General features: G+C 41.5%; 1 protein-coding gene across 1 annotated transcript in view; it reads right to left on the bottom strand.

The window, feature by feature from the left end:
• REPS2 (RALBP1 associated Eps domain containing 2) overlaps positions 1 to 22,434 on the bottom strand; it is a 97,487-nt gene that overhangs the window by 48,769 nt on the left and 26,284 nt on the right. The window contains exons 2-8 of the mRNA XM_063392899.1: positions 13,726 to 13,849; positions 11,381 to 11,529; positions 9,737 to 9,860; positions 6,876 to 6,973; positions 5,058 to 5,196; positions 3,436 to 3,499; positions 1,001 to 1,143 (exon numbers count right to left, since the gene is read on the bottom strand). Of these exons, the coding sequence (XP_063248969.1) occupies positions 1,001 to 1,143; positions 3,436 to 3,499; positions 5,058 to 5,196; positions 6,876 to 6,973; positions 9,737 to 9,860; positions 11,381 to 11,529; positions 13,726 to 13,849 (841 nt within the window). The remainder of the gene's footprint in view (positions 1 to 1,000; positions 1,144 to 3,435; positions 3,500 to 5,057; positions 5,197 to 6,875; positions 6,974 to 9,736; positions 9,861 to 11,380; positions 11,530 to 13,725; positions 13,850 to 22,434) is intronic.

The following is a 22,434-nucleotide window of genomic DNA, read 5'->3' as shown; positions in this document are numbered from 1 at the left end:
AAATATTACAAAAAAAAATCAACCTCTATAACCATTATTTCTGTGTAAATAAATACACTAGCATATTAAGTTCTAATGCAGTCCAGTATCATTTTTAACAAATCTTCAAGACATAGATACTTCAGGAAAAATCACCAAAAGAATTAAAAGCTGTATCATAGATTCACAGAATGGTTTGGATTGGAAGAGATTTTAAAGATTATTTGGTTCCAACCTCCCTTACAGGGACAACTTCCACTAGACCAGGTTGCTCTAGGCCTTATCCAACCTGGCTTGAACACTTTCAGGGGTGGAGTGTCACCATGAGTTTTCCAAGTTTTCTGAGTTCATATTAAGGTAGAAGTTTTCACTTCTCCCACTCTGTTCACGTCAACAAGAGATTGCTTTTTGTAAACACGGTCATTGGTTTTGCATTCTTCTTGAGGAGAGGCAAGTGTTGGTTGACAGTCTGTTTGACCAATGTGGTTGAGAGGTGGGAATTCCACCCTCCAATCCATAGTCACCTTTCTAAAAGTATATAATGGGATGAAATAAACAAATCAGGGCTTTCTGCCTGATTTCTCCAAAGTTCCCAGTGTCCATGTGGTCATTTCAGCATGGCAAAGAGTGACAGTGGAGCATCCACAGCTACTCTGGGCAACCTGTTCAGTGACCCACTGCCCTCACAGTAAACAATCTCTTCCTAAAATCTACATAAACCTGTCCTCTTTCAGTTTAAAGCCATTGCTGGATTCCCTTTGCTTTACAGGTGTCTGTCCTGACACCTGAAACCCAGTGGAGCAAAGGGCAGACAACTGCTCTACTTTGCATCCCTATCTCTGTGCTTTGATATATAACTTCTTCAGCAATCACCTCATAAGCACAATTTAAAACACAAGCCCTAAATGCAGCTGGAGAATCATTACACAGCACAGAATCCCAGGATGGGCCTCTTCCCAGGATGGAAAGTGAGCCTGTCTTACACACACGTTGGGTTTCTGAGGTGGCACAGGAGCTTTACCTGCTTGCAGGTACTCGGGCAGCAGTGTCTCTGGCAGTGTCTCGGGCAGCTGGTAGCCATTCTTCCTCGCAACCACGAGGTGGAAAGCGGCGCAGAACTCTGCCAGCGTCAGCGCCCCGTCACAATCCACATCGCTCAGCTCCCTGGGGGTAAAACAGGCACACGTTTTCCAGGGTGCTACCTCAGGGAAACATATGTGTGCCATCGCAGAGGAGACAAAAATGCAACTCTGAGAAGGGATATTTTAACACAAGACAAGCATCCCTGTCATGTACACTTGATCCTGACTTGCACATTTGTCTCGGGGAAGATGGAGCAAGCTGATTTTCTAAAACTGACTTGTCGCTTTTTTATTTTTTAGTAAAATACATTTCTTTAATACATTATGCCATTGAATATGATGGTATGTGTATATTAGAATGTGAAATACATAATCTATACTTATAGAATCACAGGGTGGTTGGGGTCAGAAGAGACCTTAAAGATCATCTAATTCCAACCAACTCCCCTGCCGTGGGCAGGGAAACTTCCACTAGACCAGGTTACTCAAAGCCCCATCCAGCCTGGCCATTAACACTTCCAGGGATGAAAACTCTCTAGGCAATCTGTTCTAAGGCCTCAGGACCCCTACAGTGAAGAAGCCCTTCCTAATATATAATATAAACCTGCCCTCTTTTAGCTTACAGCCATTCCCCCTTGTCCTATCACTTTCCACCCTTGTGAAAAGTCCCTCTCCAGCTCTCTTGTGGACCCTGCTAGGCACTGGAAAGCTGCTAGAAGATCTCCCAGACCCTTTTCCTCAGGCTGAACAGCCCCAAGTGCCTCAGTCTGTTTTCATAGGAGAGGTGTTCCAGCCCTGTGATCAACTTAGTGGACCTCCTCTGGACTTCTTCCAACAGCTCCATGTTCTTCTTATGCTGAGGAACCCAGAGCTGGATGCAGCACTCCAGATGGGGTCCTTGCCAGAGCAGAGCTGAGGTGGAGAATCCCTTCCCTTGCCTTGCTGCTCTTTTGATGCAGCCCAGGATGTAGTTCGTCTTCTGAGCAGCAATTAATTGCACATTGTTCCAAGGGTGGAATTAACCTGCCAATATTTGGAAGCACTTTTGGCTAATCCATGCAGGATCTTAAAACAGTTCAAGGAGAAAAAAGTTACATATGGACTTCAGCAATGGTTACTTAGCACCATTGAGTAACCCTTAAAAAAGAGCAAAATTAATGCTCTTGACAAGTTTAAATATTGTTGTTAACATCTCACTAAGTGGTTCCCTCTAATTCTCGCACGCTTCACAAACACTAAAGTTAAGCTTCAGAAATTCAAGAATTCAATTTTATAAACTAACTCTTTGCAAAACTTGACTAATATTTTATCTTGGGCACATTGTCTAAAATAAACATATAATTTCTTATTCTTTGAAAGTAACAAGCATTTCGTAAACTGTTGAGGTTATAGTGACAAGGACTGAAATCCCATGTATTTAACACAGCAACACAACCTGAAAAATCACACTGCCACAAAATTACAGGTATCTACTAGAAAGGAATACTTTTCTTGAAATTCTGCAGAACATGTTGTGTCAGCAATAGAAATAAAATGTTTTGCTAATATATTAGGTTAATCCATTCTTTTTAAGTAATCTTAAATTTAAATTCCAATATTCACTTCCCCCAGCACTATGTTTCTTCAGTTGGTTTTTTTTTTTTATTTTCACAACTGACAATCCGCTTTGAAAAGATTCCAGACATATCCTCTGACCCTGACAGATGTTTAGGCTCTTGCAAGCTTTTCTTCTCATCTCTCTTCATAAAAGCATATATAAAAACAAAATCACTATCAGCACTTTTGATCCACGTTTAAAACTGTTTGTTCCTCCTATCAGACATGCAACGATGACAACAAATTACAAAGCACCATGTTGTTGATGAAAATATAATAGAATTCTTGTCAAATTTTATCACGTACAGTTCCATCCTCTCTTGTTTCTCAATAAGCTCATTAAAAGTAAGAGCACTGGTTCATTAGAAAAGCACTAATGAATTATGTAGTTGTTTAATTAGGCCTCCTCTGACAGAACAGAGACAGAAACATAAAACCGACAACACATCTAAAACATTCCAGAGGTGCTTCTCCTCTGTGTCATTTCGTGAAAAATGTTCTTTGAGCTAATGATGCTGCTTACAATGCACTTAAGAACAGCTCTCAGCTACGCTGCTGTTCAAACCTTCCCAGTCCTGCTGAGTAGGCAAACATCTCTCCAGAAAACAAGTGTGTCAAGAAGAGCAATGACCACCCTGCTGCTTGGGCCTCAAAGTGATTCTGGAGAAGAGAGCAATAATTATAATTGAAGACACTTTTAAAATTTAACAAGAACTCTTGAATTAAGCATCTTTTAAAAAAACGTGATAGGCATCTGCAACACTGTGACAGTACTCACCAGATGTGAGAAAGTTCTGGGATGGGCAGCTTGGATTTTGTGAAGAAATTCTTTGCTACAGAACCTGTTGGGAAAGCATGCCTCATCAACCATTGGAAATTAATTCTCCAAACTCTTCCCTTTTACCAGGTCTGCTGTGCCAGACGCAGGCAGTTAATTTATGTCCGAGAGATGCTCAGATTAATCGGATGCTACTATAGATGCTGGACCATTTGTCTCCTTCTGAGTAAATGATAAAGCCAGACAGAGCTGTTGACCTCATTTCTCCATTCCCTCCATATGGGAAAAAATAAATAAAGGGAAACCTACTTTAGTCCTAGTGACTCTGTCCTGCATAACAAGTATGTCACCAGTGATAAAATACCAGACACAAACAGCCCTGCTTCACCCAGTGTACAGCAGTACAGTGCTCTGACATCTGCACTGCTCTCCCAAGATGCTGCTTCAACCATGACTTTTCCCTGTAGTGAAAATTTTACAGAAGTAAAAAACAAAACAAAACAAAACAAAAAAACCACAACAAAAACAAAAACAGAAACAAAAAAACCCAACCAAACAAAAAAACAAAAAACACACAAAAATCCAAAAACCTGCAGAAGATGCAGCTAGCACACAGCTCCTACTGCAGCATCCTCCCTCACCCTGCCATAGCAGCCCTTTTCATATTTCTAGTTAACAAATGCACTTCTTCACCACCTCATATGCACAGGCTCTCAGGGGTTCCCTGGAAGCTCTTCCTGGGTACAGGCTTAGGAATCATAAGGAAACAAAGCACAGACTTCTGGGACAATAATCCTCTTCCCCTTGGGCAACCACTGGGGAAAGAACCAACACTGAACAACCATTCGTTCTTCGAAGCAAACTGCAAGAAGGAGACTTAACTAAGGTGAAGAACTGCTGAAGCACTAATTTCAGTTAGTAGCAGGTCATTTCTTTAAACTTTTGGCTGGCTCAAAGCCTCCTGGACCCCTGTGATACAGCAGGGTTCATTACAAATGACTCAGCTGAAAACCTGTGACATATTCCTTGCCAGACCAATCTGTCTGTACATGGTGAAGTCTCCTCTTCCTGGACCTTCTATTCAGGATGAAAATCTGAGTATGATCGGAGCCATCTCAGTATGCTCTTAACAATGCTTCTGCCATGTGTGTGCTCTCCAGGATTGTTTCCTAATTACCTAGAGGTCAAAATCTCAGTCCCTCAGAACCATACACCCTCAGGCTTGACAGCCCAGGGTAATTAACTGCATGCTTCACTGTCATCACATGGACACTGCCACAGTTCTGCTGGATAAGCCAGGACAACCCTCAGGTGTTTTTCAACTCCATACACACTGCAGGTGTGATCCACAAATACAGCACATCAATGCAGAGAGCTCATTTTAATTTTTTACCAAATTGCCAACACTTCTCCCTTAGATGTAATTATTTTTCTAAAGTCAGGATATTTAGGAGAAAATGTAAGGACCACAATATTGGTTTGAATAGTCTGCCTTTAAACAAAAACATAATCAACTCTTACAAATGAGCTACCAAAGAGAAAAAAAAAATTATTTACTTAATACTTTTCACCTCCCAGCCTCGTCCCCCTATTCGATGTGCATAGTGTTTGGTAAAAATTACCTGAAATAAAGGCATTGAGGTCGGGCTGCAGGGACCTGAACTGGTTAATGTAGTAATCTCTCTGCTCCTCTGTTATCCTCCAAGGGTCATCGGAGTACTGGGTGCTGCTGTCCTGCTGCTCCCGCTCCACTGAAAGAGACTGAAGGGAGGGACACTGGCACCAGCCACAGGGAGGGCACCAGAAGGACACCGGGAACCTCAAGAAACCAGACTCACACTCTTCTACGTAGCAGAGACAAATTTTCAGAAGAGACGAAGCAGAAATGGCCACACTGATGACCATCCCAGTATTTACCTGTTAAAACTGAGGTGGTTATCAGGTATCTTTACCCCTGCAATTAAAGGAAGCTTTACATGACCAGCACTCAAAGGAAAAGGAATTCTGGCTACTGCTGACCACTAAAAGTCCAAGTCATACTTTATTACCTCTAGATTCATTTTGGGTGTCCTTGTTTTCTGCCACGCATTACAATCCTGTGCAGGCTGTACACCTCAGATGGATGGAACCAGTAAAGACCCAAAGATGCATTTATGCAGCTTTGTGCATGAAAATTTCTCTTTGCTGTGAAACTACATATTTAATCTAGGAATGGTGCTGTAACTATGGAGATATTCCACTTCTGGACCCTCTGCTCACCCCAGCAACTCAGCACTCATTATGCTAAATCAGAGAGACACACAAGCACACAAGCCCTTAGAGACGCCCCTCAAACTTCTATCACTTCCCAAGGCTTAAGCAAAAATCTTCCTTTGAGAAAAAGAATATTCTGGAGGAGAAGGGTATTCAATCAATTATTTCTTTGCTCTGTCTTTGCTCTCTGATTAACTTGTTTAAGGGAGGCCTGTACCTTTTGCAGGTTGGATGGAGGTATCTACACAAGGTCTGCCAGTACAGCTGGTGTCTTTGTTAAAATGGAATAAATGAGTATTCAATGTTTAAGCCTGCATGATAACAGTCTTAAAAAGGGAGGGCAAGAATGAACAGCAATCAGCTGTGAAACCCTTTCTCTGACATACCTATTTCCCAAGAATCAAATGCTAAACACCAGTTCTGAAGCACATCAAAAGATCCGTGAAACAGGCAACATCATAAAGCTGCAGATTAATTTTCATTTCAAAGTGCTATGCAAATGCACCCAATTTCATTTCAAGTTAGCACAAATTATGTGACACTACCTGTAGATCTCTTTTGGAGGCTCAGGTGACATTTTATTGTGGGTATGAGGTACTAATCACTCAGGAAAAGGTAAAGTCTCTGAGTCTTACTTATTTAGGAAAATCTCTCCCTTAAGAGAACTTTGCCCTTCCTTAGGGCAAACTAATTGTTTGCATAATAAATGCACAGCAGGCATACTGGAACACAGGAAAGATCTGCTTTTGCAACCAGCAGGAAAATATAAGATCCATTTTCATAAAAACAAACAAATGCCCAGAAATTGATATATTTTGTTTAAGGTGCCATTTAACCAACTGGGGTGAAAAATCAAAATATGCAGAATGTTAGTCATAAATACTGTGCATGTGTTACAGATAGCAATCTAAATCAAGAAGGAATCTCTGTGAAATCTCATGTACTTTAAATGAAAATGTTTTACTTTGACTTACTCTTAGTGACTTAATTATTTGATTTTGTATTGTAATTTCTCCATCCTATCAGGTTTTTTTCCTCCTATACCAAAAAAGCCCACTTCAGTCTCTAGTCTAAAAACACCACAGAGAACACTTTTCCCTTCAAAGTGAGAATTTTCTGCCTTTTTTTTTAAATTTCCCTATTGTTTTGTTAGTAGTACTACTACAGAAAAATATGCAATTCATTACCCGGTTAGGAGTTGAACAGGTGAGTGCAGATTTGGCTCCATAATTCCCTGAAGATGGTCCATCTTGCTGGTGAGTAGTGTGTCTGACTTCATAAGGAGCTACATTAGACATTTAAAATTAAATATATAAATGTCAGGATAATAAAAAAATACTGCTAAGCAAAAGGAAATAATTAAATACCCCAAGATCAAGAATGTAGCTTGTGAACATTGTGTCAGAGCATCGAAGGCCATATGGTCAAGCATCTACCAAGTGAACCAGGTATCACACTAACAAAGTCCATTTTGTCTTATTCAACGAAATTCCAGCCACATACTTGACCCTCCCATTGCATCATTCTTCTTCAGACATTACTGAGACACTGTCACTTATATACTGTGACAACAGAAATCACTGTTCATCATGTTTAAATATACATTATATACATAAATATACATTTATATAACCTGTCCATGTATTTATACATTTTATGTACTTACAGCCACATATAGCACAAGAACTATTTTAAGTAAGAAGAAATAATTCAACTGGGCTATAAAAAATATGCTTTGACAACACTATCAAATAGCAAACCATTACTTCTCCATGTACTCTTCCTCTCCCTTCCCTAATTTCTGTTGAAAATCAAAATACGTGACACACCACTTTGTACTATTTGGAATAAAGTTAGAGAAATAAAGTAACAATTTCTTCTTCTTTTGCTAAAGTAAATCACTTAGGCTCCAATCCAGCAAATATAGTAAGCACTGACACAACAACATATTTAGGAACAATGTTTTAAAAATAAGGCAAGTATGCAAACAAAAAGGCATCTCACTTGCAAACCCTTACACAGCTGAGAACTGCTGCCAGCCTATTTAAAATTTACCATTAAGAAGTTTACATCAGATAGTCAGAACCTAAATATTCATGATGAAAAAGGAGTCCAAGAAATCTTAGAACTTTTGATCTCAGGAAGAGCTTAAAAATTATACCCCTAACCCCCTTGTTTTCATAAGGGGTCTTGTATTGTTATCTGTTTTATTCCTCTACAAGTCACTGCTCATTTCAGATTTAAAAAAAAATAAAAAAAAAAAAGGAAGGAAGCTGAAAGGTGGGAAACACTTAGATGCCCTCAGAGGAGAGATTTAAGTATGAAGCCACATGGCTGTATGCTTGCTAGCATGAAAAACTTCCAGAAGTATAAAGAAAAATGTCCATAGTCATGGTTGCAGTGCAAAGGGCTGCCCTTGAAGACACCCTGTCCAGTCCCAGGGTCAGATCTGCACCTCCTCCACATGCACCCCACACAGCTGCCCTTTGGAGAGTTCTTGCAGGAAAATGGAAGGGTCTTAAAGGCCAGGAAGAACCAACAGGTTTTGCACTAGGCCTGGCATGTGTCAGTATGGGTCATGAAACGTTAACTGCTCACTGCTACTGAGAACACACTTGGCTGAAATATCCCCAGTGGGATTTAAATAGGAGAGATTCCTTTTCTGGAAAACAGGAAAAAATGCTTTCTGAAAAACAGCCATTGTTTTTCAATGAACCGCACTTCTAAGATTTTATTACCTTAGAAATTTGAGCAGTTAAATAATTAATTTTGGAAGATGTTGACAGCTGGACTGGCTGCTGCTGTCCCTGGTCACTTTGCATAGCTGCTGAGCCCATGAGAAATTTCATAGAAGTTACATTTGCAACCAAATTCAGAAGGAAAAAAAAACCCCAACACCCAAAATATTCCCACAGAGCACTGACAGACCTGGGACAGAGTGCCAGAAAAGGGCAGAGCTCTCGACAGGTACACGGTCAGCCAGTCCCCACGGACACCCCTGCCCAGCTCCCTGCCACGTGTCCCCTTCACTGGGGCAGCACAGGCACTGCACAGAAAGAAAACAACTGCACCAGTGTGCCTCTTTCAGAATCAATCCCACCTCTGAGCAAGCTGCAGTTTACCTGTGCTGCAGGGGAATGCCTGTGACTCAGAACTGGTACAGTTTTCAGGTGGAGGCCACTTTATGGTGTCAAACACATTCTTATCACAGCTGTACTGAGTTTCAACATGTTGAATAGCTCTTTTGTCACTCATTTGTAAATAAGGACAAGAGGTGAAGGACTGGCATGCTTCAATCCTCACTCACTGCAAACATACTAATGTAAAGCAGTAGGGATAATGGTATGCAGCAATGCCTCCTATTGCCACCAACTTGGTCACCACACATTAAAATTACAAGAGCATGGGTGCTTCACTATTAACAGGAACCTGTAGAGCCATAGTTAAACTGGCTTCTGCCCCATTAGCCTCTTACAAAAACCTGAATGTTTTCCTGCCTACTCTAATGCCATCAAAATGAAGGACAGAACATCTATGCAGTGCCCTGTTTTTCTCTGAATTGCCTAAGTTAAACTGTGGGACTGCTTTTATAATCTCATCCTATTATTATTTCTATTACAAAACCAGAGATTCTATTATCCATTCCTGCAAAGGAAGGTTCGCTTCCAGTCTGAAAATTAATATGCAGCTACTGAAATCGGGAGCAGGCTTTTCTTTCCCTCTAATGAAACCAAAACCATCAAGCACTCTGACAATACTTGCAGGCTCTCTGCCACTGGGGTATATTGCAGAGCCTTGTCAGAGATTAGGTATTAGCATTTGTGAGCAGTCACACATAAATCTAATTTAATAGAAAGTGAATAGGAAGACAGGATTGAACAGTCAAAATAAATTGATCAAATAATTTTCCAAAACACGAGTCTAATTGAATTTTAAAATCATTAGGCTGATTGTCACTAGCATTTAGAATTTGGTTACTTCTGATAAGGGGAAAGAAAAAAAAAGCAAAAATATTTGAATACAATGCACATTGCTATTTTTATCCTACCTCCATGCTGCTGTTCCAGCCCACTTCTTGCTTTACCATATCCATAACTTAGGGGTATTCTCTGGTAAGTAGATGGAGAAGCAGGAGGTGAGCAAATTGGAGACATTGGAGGAGACTTGGGTTCCTATTTCAAAAACACACCAACACAAAACACAATGCTGAGACAAAAATTGTAAGAAACAACCAAGTAATGCTGCAAAGCAGTCCAAGTGCATACAAGATGATGGACAAACAAGAAAAAAACACTGCAGCATCCTCAGGCCCTTTATTTCCAAGAAAAGGCTTAAAACGGACAAGACAGGATTTAGTACTGAGCCTTTGAGGGATAAAGCATGGCAATGCTATAACAGAGCTTTACAATGGTCAGCTCAATGTATCCCACTCCCCAAGATGCATGGAGTAGTATATGTAGAAGGCTCACTGTGACTGGACAGTTTTGAATTTACATAGTGTGAGTGTGTTCTTTGTGGGAGAACATTTTTCGTACTAAAAATGTACAAAAAGTTAAAATACATCTCTGGATCAGTATTTTAAACACTGTGGATTTTTAAGTATCATCGGGTAACTATCCTAAAGCTTTCTCTTTCCTTTGATTTACTGAGCTTGCTTGAGAAAAGGATGTAAGCCTGAAAGGTTTTACTGAATAAAGAGGAAAATATAATGCAACACAGATAATCCAGACGGAGCTAGGGGTTTGAGGGCAGTGTTCTGTTTCAATGTTAGTACATAGAGGACAGGCATACATGCTCTTCTTCCTCATCCTGTTATTCCACCTGTGAATCCTGTCATCAGCTCCCTCCTGCTGGCTGACCTCAGGCTGGGAATGCCGCTACTGACGCCAGCGCACCGGTGATAAACGTGGGCACGTGTTTTGGGGAGACAAAAGTGCTCCCACCAGGCACTTACAACATAACCTGACATGGTACCAGAGGAGAAGGTGTCAGGCCTAGGGAAAATGATGCAAATCAGTCTTTATGAAAACTATGCACCACTGTGAGGGTTCTTGTATCTGAACAAGTGCTCTCTGCTCTCCTAAATACAGATAACACAAATGTTCCTTGGGTGCTTCATTACATTGGCATCTCAGAACAACAGATGCTGGGAAAACATTTCACTCAGAAAGAAAGAAAAGCAGATATCTTCTGGACTATTCCTTGGGGAGATAAAAATGAAAGAAAACTTGGGGACCTTACCCCACCAAAAAATAGTAGCTCATGATTGAACACCTCATGTCTAATTGAATATTTTTAGAGTGAATAAGGACCATTAGTCCATTACCATACTGGCCATGGCAAATCACTCACTTTCCTGTTCTGTTTCACAGACAGATTTCTATTTGCTGCTTTTCCCACTTCCTCTCCAAGAAACAGTGCTGGATTAAATAGGAGGAAAACACTGAAAGAACTTACACAGAATATGACAGGGCTGACAGCTTTATACAAGCGCATATAGAGAATTTTCTTCAGGAAAGCAACTGGGATACATCAAAACAGGCATGATGGGGATTATTTGCACATCAGGAGCTCCTCTCCTGTCTAGTACTGGAAAATTGAGTAAGCCCCTGTGAGTGTAACTATTTACAGGACTGGACCCAAAAGGAGGATGCATTATGACATGTTGTCCTGAAGGAGACAAGGCTGTTACCTGTTTGTCCCCTTCATCTGTTCTTTTGTAGGAATTTTTTTCCAAAGTTGCATGTGGAACCTGAAATTTAACTCCATGGAATTCTGCTGGAGTCCCATAACGTACTTCAGTGTCATTTTTCAGCGCCATAAATCGCGGCAGAGGCAATTCTTTATTAAGAAACAGAAAAATTCAATTGAAACAGAACATAAGAAGCACTTCAAGCAGTATCATCTTGTAAAACCAATGAAAAGTTTATCTGTCAAAGACTGCTAGTTATATTTTGTAACATTTTTAAGTGTGGGACTCCTTTGATTATTTTATGTCTTAATAAAAACATGAATGTTACACAAAGCTACATTCACTAGCTTAATATATAATCTCTCCGTGCAAAGAGAAAGAAATAAGCTTTGTGCATGTTATTAAAGCAAGCAGCAAACTCATTTCCTGCCTTCAAAACCTTGCCTGTAATGAAAAGAATAGTTTCCCACAGAAACTGTGGGATGGATAAATTAATCAGTCAGAATCACAGTATCCTCAATGCTGCCATCATAAAAGGAATAAATCAAAAATGGTAGGGTTCAGAGATCACACCAAGGCCTAGAGACAGCTGTGTCAAAAAGTCCCATGTTGCATCTGCTGTGCTGAGCAAGAGACTGACACTCTGTCACCCTTTGAGACAATTCCCAATTATTTTGCAGAAACACCATTCATTTTTGTGCAGTCACCCTAAAAGATCAATACAATTAAAATTAACAGAATGCTCAACACCAAGCAAAACCATTCACCCATCACCTCTGTAATCTTTTACACTTACAGTTACAACCATGCAAAAAAGAAATCAATTGGAATTTGGTACATGTTACTCATTCCACTCTAAAAATGCTCAAATATTTTCTAGAGAAAATGTAATTATCATTGAAAGAAGTTTTATTGAAATTTTACTGAAACAGTAAGTAAGCAGGGCATCAATACAAGGACTGCAAAATTCAGTCAAATTTATGGATTATTTGCATATGCTGGATTTGTAGAACATACAGAGTAAATCTCAGTCCAGGTTTCTAATTTAGTTTGTTGAGAGGGTTTTTTGTTGTTTTATTTTTTTTTCTTTTTAATTAACATCTTTAAAAAGGACAGCAATGCAAGAGAGAATGCACAAGCTGTCTGTAAGGAAAACTGACAGACAAATCCAGGCCACTCCTCTTCACCCTTGGTTCAAACTCCTGCCCCAGCAAGGCACTGAACTGAACTGTGCCAGCTGCATCTGATGCCCTCCCCCTGGTCAGGAGCTCTGCAGCACAGGAGCTCAGCTCACACAGCTCATTGTGTGCTGGCCATTCTGGCCTTCCCTGCCTGGGGTGGGGCAGAGCTGGGAACCCCCTCCCTGTGCCTTGCAATGCACACGAATTTGACATTTCACTGCCCTTATCAGGGACAGCAGAGCAGCGGCTGTGCTGGGAACAGGGCCCTGACTGCAGAGCTGTGGGGAGGTGCTGCCTTTCCAGCCTTCTCTCTCATCTTGCAGCTGGTTGTGCTGCTCCTCCAGCGGGATGGTGCAAGCACAGCCTCAGGGCACGGCTTGACCGCCCACCCAGGATATGGGAGCTCAGGGTTCAGCCCTGTTCAAGCTGAAGCACAAAGCCCTGTGTTTTGAAGCCTGAGCCCTGCTGAGGCAGTGTGCATCAGTGAAGCAAGAACACCAAGTTCCTTCCAAGTTGCTATCAAGGTTTTACAGCTGAAAGGGACCTGCTTTCTCTCTTCATCGCTTGAGTTAGATAAGAGTCTTTCAAGAAGCTTTCTTCTCCGCCAAAAATGGTACATTTAATATCACTGTCAGTTCATTGGGAAGAATAAAGCTGTTGTAAAATATATCTAATGCACATGTTCATACCTATTCACAGTAAGCACTATGATTTTATCTCCACTACCCATTTATTTCAGCAGGATTATTTGCTAAAGCAGATGAGTGTTACAATCTGCCCTGCACAGAGGGACTCCCTGACCTGCCCATGTCCCCCACAGTGTGCCTCCACCCAAAGCAGCTATCAGCTCTCACTCTGGACAGCTGTCAAGATTAGAGGCTGAAGGTGAAAGAGAAATGCATCTCCTGCTCTGCTCATGTGTCATTCCTGCTGCTCCTTTGTATTGCCTTTTCCAGAGGGGGATGTCATCTCAGATCTCCTGTATCTGTAATTCTCTGCAATTTTCCACCACTCAGAGCATGTAACATTACCTTCCACTCTTTCTCTGCTCCTTAAAATTGTTCATAGAAACATAAGAAGGAGTTTACCACCATGGAGAGCTGACAAGCGTTAAAGAAAGTGAGAAACAAGTGCATAGCACTGCAAGCAAAATTTGCTACTTACCATTCTTAATGCTCTCAATCCGTACTGGGAACCCTGACTGTGCTGCTGCAATTAACTTCAAAGCAATATAAAACTGAGCAGGACCAAAATAACCCACGCGCTTGGCTCCACAGACTTCTGTAATCTAAGAGAGAAGAGACACATTGTTGGTTAAATGCCTTTCACTCTTCCAGATGTCAACATCTCCACACAAACTAAGAAAAAACCTTCAAAAACACAAAATGCTTGTATGTGAAGTTTTCTACTACACGTGTTTGTTTCAACTCAGAACATTAGTACACAAAAGACAGGTTGGTAGTTGTTAAAGCTTTTCAGAAGCACTCCTCTTCAACACTGCTATTCCTAAAACAAGTTATGGGTTTTCATACTACAGAAGATTTTAACAGCAGGGGAAGTTAGAAGTTCTTAAGTATCCTGACCAGTAAAACATTTCCACCAGAGAAGCTGTAATGTCTTTAGAAAGCTATACTTAATATTAACCCTAACAACAACAGGTCAGATAATTACCATAACTGGAACGTAAACACAACAGAAGACCCCAGCACACCAATTGAGCCAACAATCTTTTGCGTGAAAAATGAACACGGTCTCAGCACTGAAGTTTAAATTCTATGTATACTTCATTACTTGCTTCACTCTGCCACTTTAATGAAGCAAAGAGCACCACATTCACACACTCAGACAATGCCTAAACAAACAGTAGATATCAGCAGGTTTTAAGCATAGGCGCCAATTCTCCCATTCCTGGACCTCCCAGATGTTCACAAACAAACCTCAGGCAGGCACTGGGGTTAGAACAAAACTCCATTTGCCCCAAACATTATAGGAAATCTCAAATTGTTTTCCTGAAAATACACCTAGATTAGCAATGTCTACTGGCTGGCAAGGTGCAGCCTCTGTGACAGCTCTCCATGGGCAAGTGTTGCTTCTGGAAAGCCATGTCTGTGGATTGGCTTACTAATCAAAGACAACTGTTTTCAAGCAAACCCTTTCTTCTCTGCTTTGGCCTCTGCTTTGACTGGATGAGCTCTGGCTATTTTGTCTTCCTACAAGTTTCAGACTTGGTGGCAAGACACATCAAATAGGGTTTTTCTCTTACTGCTTGATGAAAAGTGAGAGTGGGTCTCTGTATAAGGACAGCTTCAATTAACTGGAAGCATTTGTCATTCTCTTTTTTCCTCTGTTAATGTTGCCTATTTTATTCTGCCCTCCCCTCAATCACTGGCCTCGCTTCTTTTATTTTCCAGTGGGAAAGCCAGGCACTTGGGATGTGCCCAAGACTGGGCACACCCTTGGTACCCTTTCAGAGCTCCAAAGCAGGGTTCTCCCCGCTGGTGCTGGATGCTCCCAGTTCCCTGAGTCCCACTGCCCACACACCCACTCCTGCCTGGTCCTTCCCCAGCCAGCAGCCCTGGCTCTGCCTGCTGCAGTGGTGTGGAGCACAGATGACTGGACTGGACCATGGACATGGAACATGCACAGCAGCTGCACTTCAGGCTGCTCCTCATGGGCAAAACCTCCCAGGCACGGCAGGATCCGGCAGCTCTGGGGACAATGCTACTGTGGCAGGTATGTGAGAAGCCACCAGCTGATCCAACAGCCTGGGGAGAAGCAGATGGAGAAGGGGCACAACCAAGCTGAAATTCAGCCTGGGTTCACAGCTCTGGCCTGTAATGGGAGATGTGTGTTAGAAAAACGCCAGTGCTGAACAGGGCAGCTGGCACAGGCTGGGCACCCAGGGCAGCCAGGCCCTCCCAGGGAGGCTGCGGGTGCTCAGCTCCTCTGTGACCCACGGGCAGTGCCTGGGACGGCTCCCGCTGTGGGGCACAAACAGCATACAAAGTCCCTGGGGGTGCCTAGGGTATACCCTACAGGGACTTTTCTCCTCTTGGGCTCTTTTCCTGCCCTGCCCATGCTTGCTGACGTGGAGCAGCAGTTGTTACCATGATGTGTTTCCTCTGGCTGGCTGCTGGAAATAGGCAATACTGAGCAGCTGGGACTTTCACAGAGATGCTGCTATCTTCCTGAAGAGTTCATTTCCCATATGTTATCTCTACTTTGAAATATTAAGGTAGTTGAATGCTACAAATGCTCTGCTTGCTCCTGATATGGAAACATGAATGTTTTATTCTGAACAAGTGGACTAAATATTTTTATCAAGGACATCTCAAAATACAGTGATGTTTCTCAAGCACACGTAGAGCCAACCAACCAGAACCTGTCTCTGTAATTTTGCTTTTTGATGATAACAACAGAAATAAATTTCGTAGATACAAGCTTCTCTGTTATTTGTGCAACTAGACTCTGAATTCTTTGTTAATGATGGTCAAGATGGTCAAGATGGAAAGCTGACAGAGTAGTCAAATTTGTTACACTATTAATTGTGGGTATTTATGTAGATTAGTTGCAGGTACAGGCATTTACTCTCATCAGGTTCCTTGTCCAGCTGAAGGAGAGGGTCTTGGGTTCCTTCCAGACAGTATTTCACATTATCTGCATCAGAACCCTGCTTAGAGGTGCCAACAGAGCAGCCCCTCTCTCCAGCAATCACAGAAGTTGGTGGCAGATTAGCCTTTATCCAAAAGTAAATCCTCAAAACATGCTGCCTGCTCAAATTTCCACAGCAGCTTAAACGGAACACTGCATTATTTTTTTGTTTGTTGGTTTTACCTTTCACAGGGCCAGTGAGCACAGCTTTTTGATGGGCAGATTACACTTAGTGATTCTGAAATTAGGCTAGTTTGTGTGCTGCACTATTAGGAGTCTCCCAAGGTCGGTCCAAGTTAAAGGCACTGCATATGAATGTGATATGCTAATTTATGATTTAAATCCTTAAACCTGTTGACATTTTGGGCTCATGCTTTTTTGCAAGCCAGCAAGGAAAGAACTGATATTTTCTGCTTTTGCACTGCTAATCAGACACACGTATAAATCAAAACAACTTGCATGCCTTGATACTTAGAGAGATTTTAATGCAGAACTATTGACTGTCCATTTATGTTACAATTTTTCCTTTAATTCTCCAGTAGAAAACTGTAATCCTCCAGTGACCGCAAAATATTGAAGAAAAGTGTAATGAAGAATGTATTGGAAATCATTTTTCATAGTGGTGGGTTACAGATGTTGCTTGCCAAATCTAACCTCAGGATGATAAACAGAGTTAGTCCAAAATCACACAGAATTGCTGAATGGCTGGGGCTGGAAGCGACCTCTGGAGATCCTTGAGTCCAATCTCCTCACGCAGGAGATCAGGGTCACCTAGAGCTGGTTGTACAGGATTGCATACAGGAAGGTTTCAAAAACGTCCAAGGAGAACGTGCTAGTCTCACAATAAAGTTTTCCTCATATTCAAAGGAACTTACTGTATTTTTCTTTATGCCTTTTCTTCAGCTTTTGTCCTGTTACAAGGCACCACCAGGAAGCCTGGCTCCATCCTCTTGACACCTCCCTTCAGATACTTACACACATTGATAAAATCCCCTCTCCCTCTTCCTCAGGATAAACAGGTCCAGGTCCCACAGTCCTCTCCTAAGAGATGCTCCAGTCTCCTGGTCATCTTTGGAGCAGTGATGCTTGAACTTGGACCCATCCCCCATCCCATATCTTCTAGACCCCTAACCCATGGGATTCCTCCAAGTAGATCCTTGAATAGGCTAAAGCTAGCTCTCCTGAAATCCAGGGCTGGAACCCTAATTTTTGCCCTGTTTCCTCCACACAGGTTCTTGAACTCCACCATGTCATGGTCACTGAAGCCAAGGCTGCCCCAGCCTTCACATCCCAAACCAGCCCTTCTTTCTTCATTAGCACAAGGTGTAGCACCACAGCTCTCCATGCTGGCTCCTCTTCTACCTGTATCAAAAACTGATCACCAGTGCTCTGCAGGACTCTCCTGGACTGCTGGACACTGCCCAGCTGTGCTGTCTTTTCAGCAGATACCAGAGAGGCTGAAGAAGGTGGTGAAAGCTTGTGATCATTATGGGTACTTGCAGCTGGCTGTAGAAGGCCTCATCGACTCCTCCTGATCAGGTGGCCTGCAGCAATGTTCCAGTCATGGAAAATTGCCCTGTTCAATGGTTTGTGAGGCAAGAACACTGCTGAGTAGACAATAGGATTTCAGCAAGTAGCCTTAACACATTTGCTCTATAGAGGAATTGCATCACATTCTCTACCAAGCACCCATAAGAAGGGGAGAAAGAGCAAGATCTATAAGCCTGCACACCTATTGACAGGTCAGAAGGTTTTCTAGGGATGTAAAAAGATATACTTTTTAGTAAGTATTAAAAAACAAGTCTCCAATTCATAAACATTAAAATTGGAAATGTATCTATAAGCTCTTCAGAAGAGTTGCTGTTTGAAAACACTGCTCCATGCAAAATTCTAATAGAAAAGTTCTACATCTTCAGGTACTGGAACACAGGGCAGATTTTTGTATTTTTTATCCACTCACTGCTCTGCTGTATGGGCTGATGGCAAGTGTTATTTTTATAATTGCTCCTTGAAGACATCCCACATGAAGCAGCTTTTCCCAGCACAATCTGACATTGTTCCAGCTCTCCCCAGTTCTCTCCAAACAAGTTTCCACTGCAGTCTCCAAGAGCACTGACCTCGCAAACACACTGGGCAGGTCTAATTTAGATTGCAGGAATTAAATTTCATAAACTGAGTATGAGCTGAGAGCTGAAGTTTGTTTTCCATAAGTAGAAAAAGGAGTAGAATCAGAATTATACCCTAATCCTATGGACAGGATGAAATGGTCATCCTGGAGCCTCAAGGCAAAGCTAGACCTGGGACTTCTGCTTTTTCATTTAGCTGCTTGTGGTATCCTCTGTATCAGGCTGGCACACAGTTTTTGTCTGTTCTCTGTCACCCTGCTGCCACCTGCCACACAGATGGTCACTGCTTGTCATTCGTGGGCAAGTCCAGCTCAAAGGCACTTACACATCCACGTGGGCTGTGGGATCCTGCAAGAGCATGTGTGAGCTGAATGAGTCACCACATCTGGAGGGGAAAAGAAGGTGGCTGTCACTGGCTCCCATGTTAAAGGAAATTTTCTCACTACAACTTCCATCTCAGTGCAACCTTAGAATGCACATCTATTTTACTTGACCTTGCTCAATCTATAATGAGGTAGAAATATTTTCCAATTTATCAACTGCCTCTGAATTTTAGGGAAGGTGGTGAAAACTTCTGCCACTACCCAATGTACACCTCAGCCAGTGCTTTCCCAAGGACAACCAACTGTGATGCCACTGCTCAGACCTCAACCACAGAGTGACCTCAGGCTCCCTTCTGGGTCAATCAGCCACTCATAATAGTTTCAAAGACAAATATTTGCAGCAGTGGCTTATCAACAGATTATCTCAAAATTGTGTCATGCATCTGACCCACTTTACCCTTTCTTTTTTTTTTTTTTTTAAATTTGTGTTTACAGACTCTTTGATCTGCTTGTTACAGACAAGTTTTGCTACATTCTTAAACAGGTATTTCTCTCTCAACAGATCATTGTTCAGACATTTGTAATACTACTTGGAGCCCAGGGCTGCATATCTATTTCTTCAATAGCTAAAGCAAAGTAAGAAACAACACATCAAGGCAATCAGAATTATGATAACTGACTGGGAAGGCAACAGGAATATGCTGGGGTGTTACATTCCCAGATGTACATAGAAAGAGGCTGTATTGTGGATTAGGTTCTTTACCTCTGCTCCATCATATCAGTGGTATTTCTGTAACTATTTATTTTATTCTGTCATCTTGTCTTTTAAAAACAGATATTTTATCTATTTTAGACTTTTTTAAACTTCACCTGAAATGTTTACTAAAAATCAAGCTATTCTGAACAAGCAGGGTTCCAATGTTTAAAACAGCTTAGTTTATAGCACAGAAGACAATGCACATGTAGTATATTTTTAAAGAGCTAACTATAATATATTCCCATGGTTTAAGCTCTGCACGATCATCACTCTACATTTAAGAACATCATAATTTTAAATTGCAAGGTAAGCAACAGATAAACTGTGAAAGCTTAACAACTTCATGTAACAAACATAGTGCTAAAAGCAGTAGAGAGCAACCCCCTGAGTTAGGCAAAAACCTGCTGACAGCACCATCAGGGTTTCCCTGAACTGCCTCCTCCTGGCACGACCCAGAACCATTCACATATGCCTGCACTAGTGCTCCAATGCACCTTTGCATATCTGGAGGGAAAGCACTTCACTTTGGGAACAGGGAAACGCTTTTCCATCATCTCCAAGCAGAACATTTTACACCAGCACCAAGAACCACAAGCGTGGTTCACAATTCAGTGCCCGCTGTCCGCACACGCATGGACAGCCAACAACCACTGACAGAACTGCATGAAACAAACACAAAACCAGGTTCAAACACCTCTAAGTCTCACAAGGTAACCTTAACAGCTATTTTATGAACCATTTTTAAGAACCATTTTATGTACTGAAAAATACTGACTCCTTAGCAGAGGTTAAAAATAACCCCAACCTGTAACACAACCGGTTTCAATCTTAAAGAGCCTGTGTACAGGAGCAGGGCAGGAGCAGCGCAGGAGCAGGGCAGGAGCAGGGCAGGAGCAGCGCAGTCACACTGGGTCAGTGCAAGGGTCTGTCCAGTCCTCTCTCCTGTGAAACACCGAGCTGTGGATGCCTAAGGAAACCCAAGCATGTGAATCATGCAGTACTTCTCTTCAAGTGGGAAGACTGGTAATGCCAGCATACCACAAGTCACAAAAATATTGATCTGAATTAAACAGCTATGAGGACATGTGAGTCAACACTGATAATCAAAAGATTTCAATTATTAAGGTGTGTTGGCAAGAAAAACTCTGCCAGGGAATAAAGGCTGCTGATCCGTACTAATACATATAACCACTGAAATATACCTGAAATAAATGTCATCTCCCATGCTCAACCTTTTGTCTTTAATGTACAAAGGCCACTCAACCATTTACCTGCATGTCATGTGGAAAAGCTGGACACTCATCTCAGGTCAGTCTCACAGGGGAGTTTACGAAGCCCCATTCCTGAGAAATATCGACAATTGCCACAGCAAGTAAATGATTTTCATGATAACAGTGCCTACAGCATTAGGTCAGCGGTTGCTACATACATTTGCTGATACTTCATTCTGTCTTTGACAGGAAAACCTAGCACCACCTTCACCAAACACATGCCTTTAGGAGTATGTGAACAGCCTACAGAGGGGAAAGAGATGAATCAAATAATTTTCAAAACCTCTTTGCCTTTTTTTCCTCAATGTTTGGAAAATGAATGCTCCAAGAACAGCATTGATGCATCTAAAGTTGTTCTGTGATTCATATAACCTGTCTGTATCAAATTTTTATTACAAGATCAGTAAATACGGCACGTCAATAAATACATGTAAGAGTATAAATAAAATTTTAGTAATGTTTGGAACACAAAAATAAAGTCTGAAAACAGGTTACTCCAGCTTTAAGAACTTGGCATAAAGATGCCAACAATCAGCACAGATTTTTTTATATAAATCCATTTATTCACTGAACTGCTTCACATTCTTTATTGATAATCAGTTTGCATCTGAATATGGCAACACAGATACTCAGCAGGTCACTCTCTGAAATGCTGCATGCATAGTCTTGCCAAAGTCACTGTTAAAACCTGAAAACACAGAGAAATTTTCAAAGTACACAGAACTGCGTTATAGATGCTTTATCTGCTTTTCAAATCTCAATTGTGGAAGCAAGGGAGTAAGAGCAAGTAAAATGGCAAGCACGGAGCTGTCACACTGCCCCATCCAAACAAGTAAATTGCAGAAAATTTCCACAAGGGTTATCCAAATTTCTTCTGATGCAAGCCCCTGCCAAGAGCATTTAATTCTCTTGGACACGAGTTTCATAAAGCTCATCCTACAGATGGTTAAGACTATACATTTTATACATTGCAAATATGGTAAAGGCACTTGTCGTCCCAGATTTCTGTTCATTTTCCTGCTCACCTTTGTCTCTTTCAAGAGCGTATCTAGGGACGTAACAGAGAGAAGGTCCAGGACACGACAGAATAGAACCCAGAGTCTCCAATTCTTGTCCACTCAGCAGACAGATTATCCTGAGCTCCCCTTACCCACAAGCAACTGACATTGCAAGAGCTTGATGGAGGCAGGATGTAACTATCCACACTGAAATTTGGCCAAGGCTGGAGCCAGGCCAACCAAAATATCCATCTGTTCCTAAAACTTTCATTTTCTGGAGGTTGAACGAAAATAGTATCTAAATCTTACTGCTAGTGAGAGTGAATGGGGAGCTGCTTTTTAGCTCAAGTGGAAATGCCATGTTTTGCACAGGAGCTGCACCAGTATCCTCTGGGAATGAAAATACAGGATGATCATGGGAAAATTAAAGAACACTACTTTTACCACACAAAATCCTTGTGGTTTGGGCATTTCAGACTACTTTGGCAACAAAGTTGTTTATTATTTCAAGTAATACCTTACACAAGCAACATATCGATTAGCAGATTTTGATCTTGAGAGTCCGTTTTCACTGACTTAAAAATATAGCACTCATTTATAAGCTTGAGTTCATTATTAGTCTAATGTATTTCAAAACACATGTTTTTTAAAATCTACTCAAAATGCTGTGTGCATATACATATGCAAAATTAAAATTGAACCTAACTTGAAACTCAGCCTTAAAAATCAAACCTTTGGATGAAAGGT

This window comes from Prinia subflava, chromosome 3 (genome assembly GCF_021018805.1).
Source record: "Prinia subflava isolate CZ2003 ecotype Zambia chromosome 3, Cam_Psub_1.2, whole genome shotgun sequence".
In the NCBI taxonomy this organism is placed as follows: domain Eukaryota; kingdom Metazoa; phylum Chordata; class Aves; order Passeriformes; family Cisticolidae; genus Prinia; species Prinia subflava.
Note: the sequence above shows the minus strand (reverse complement) of the source record. Positions and strands in the feature narration are given on the sequence as shown.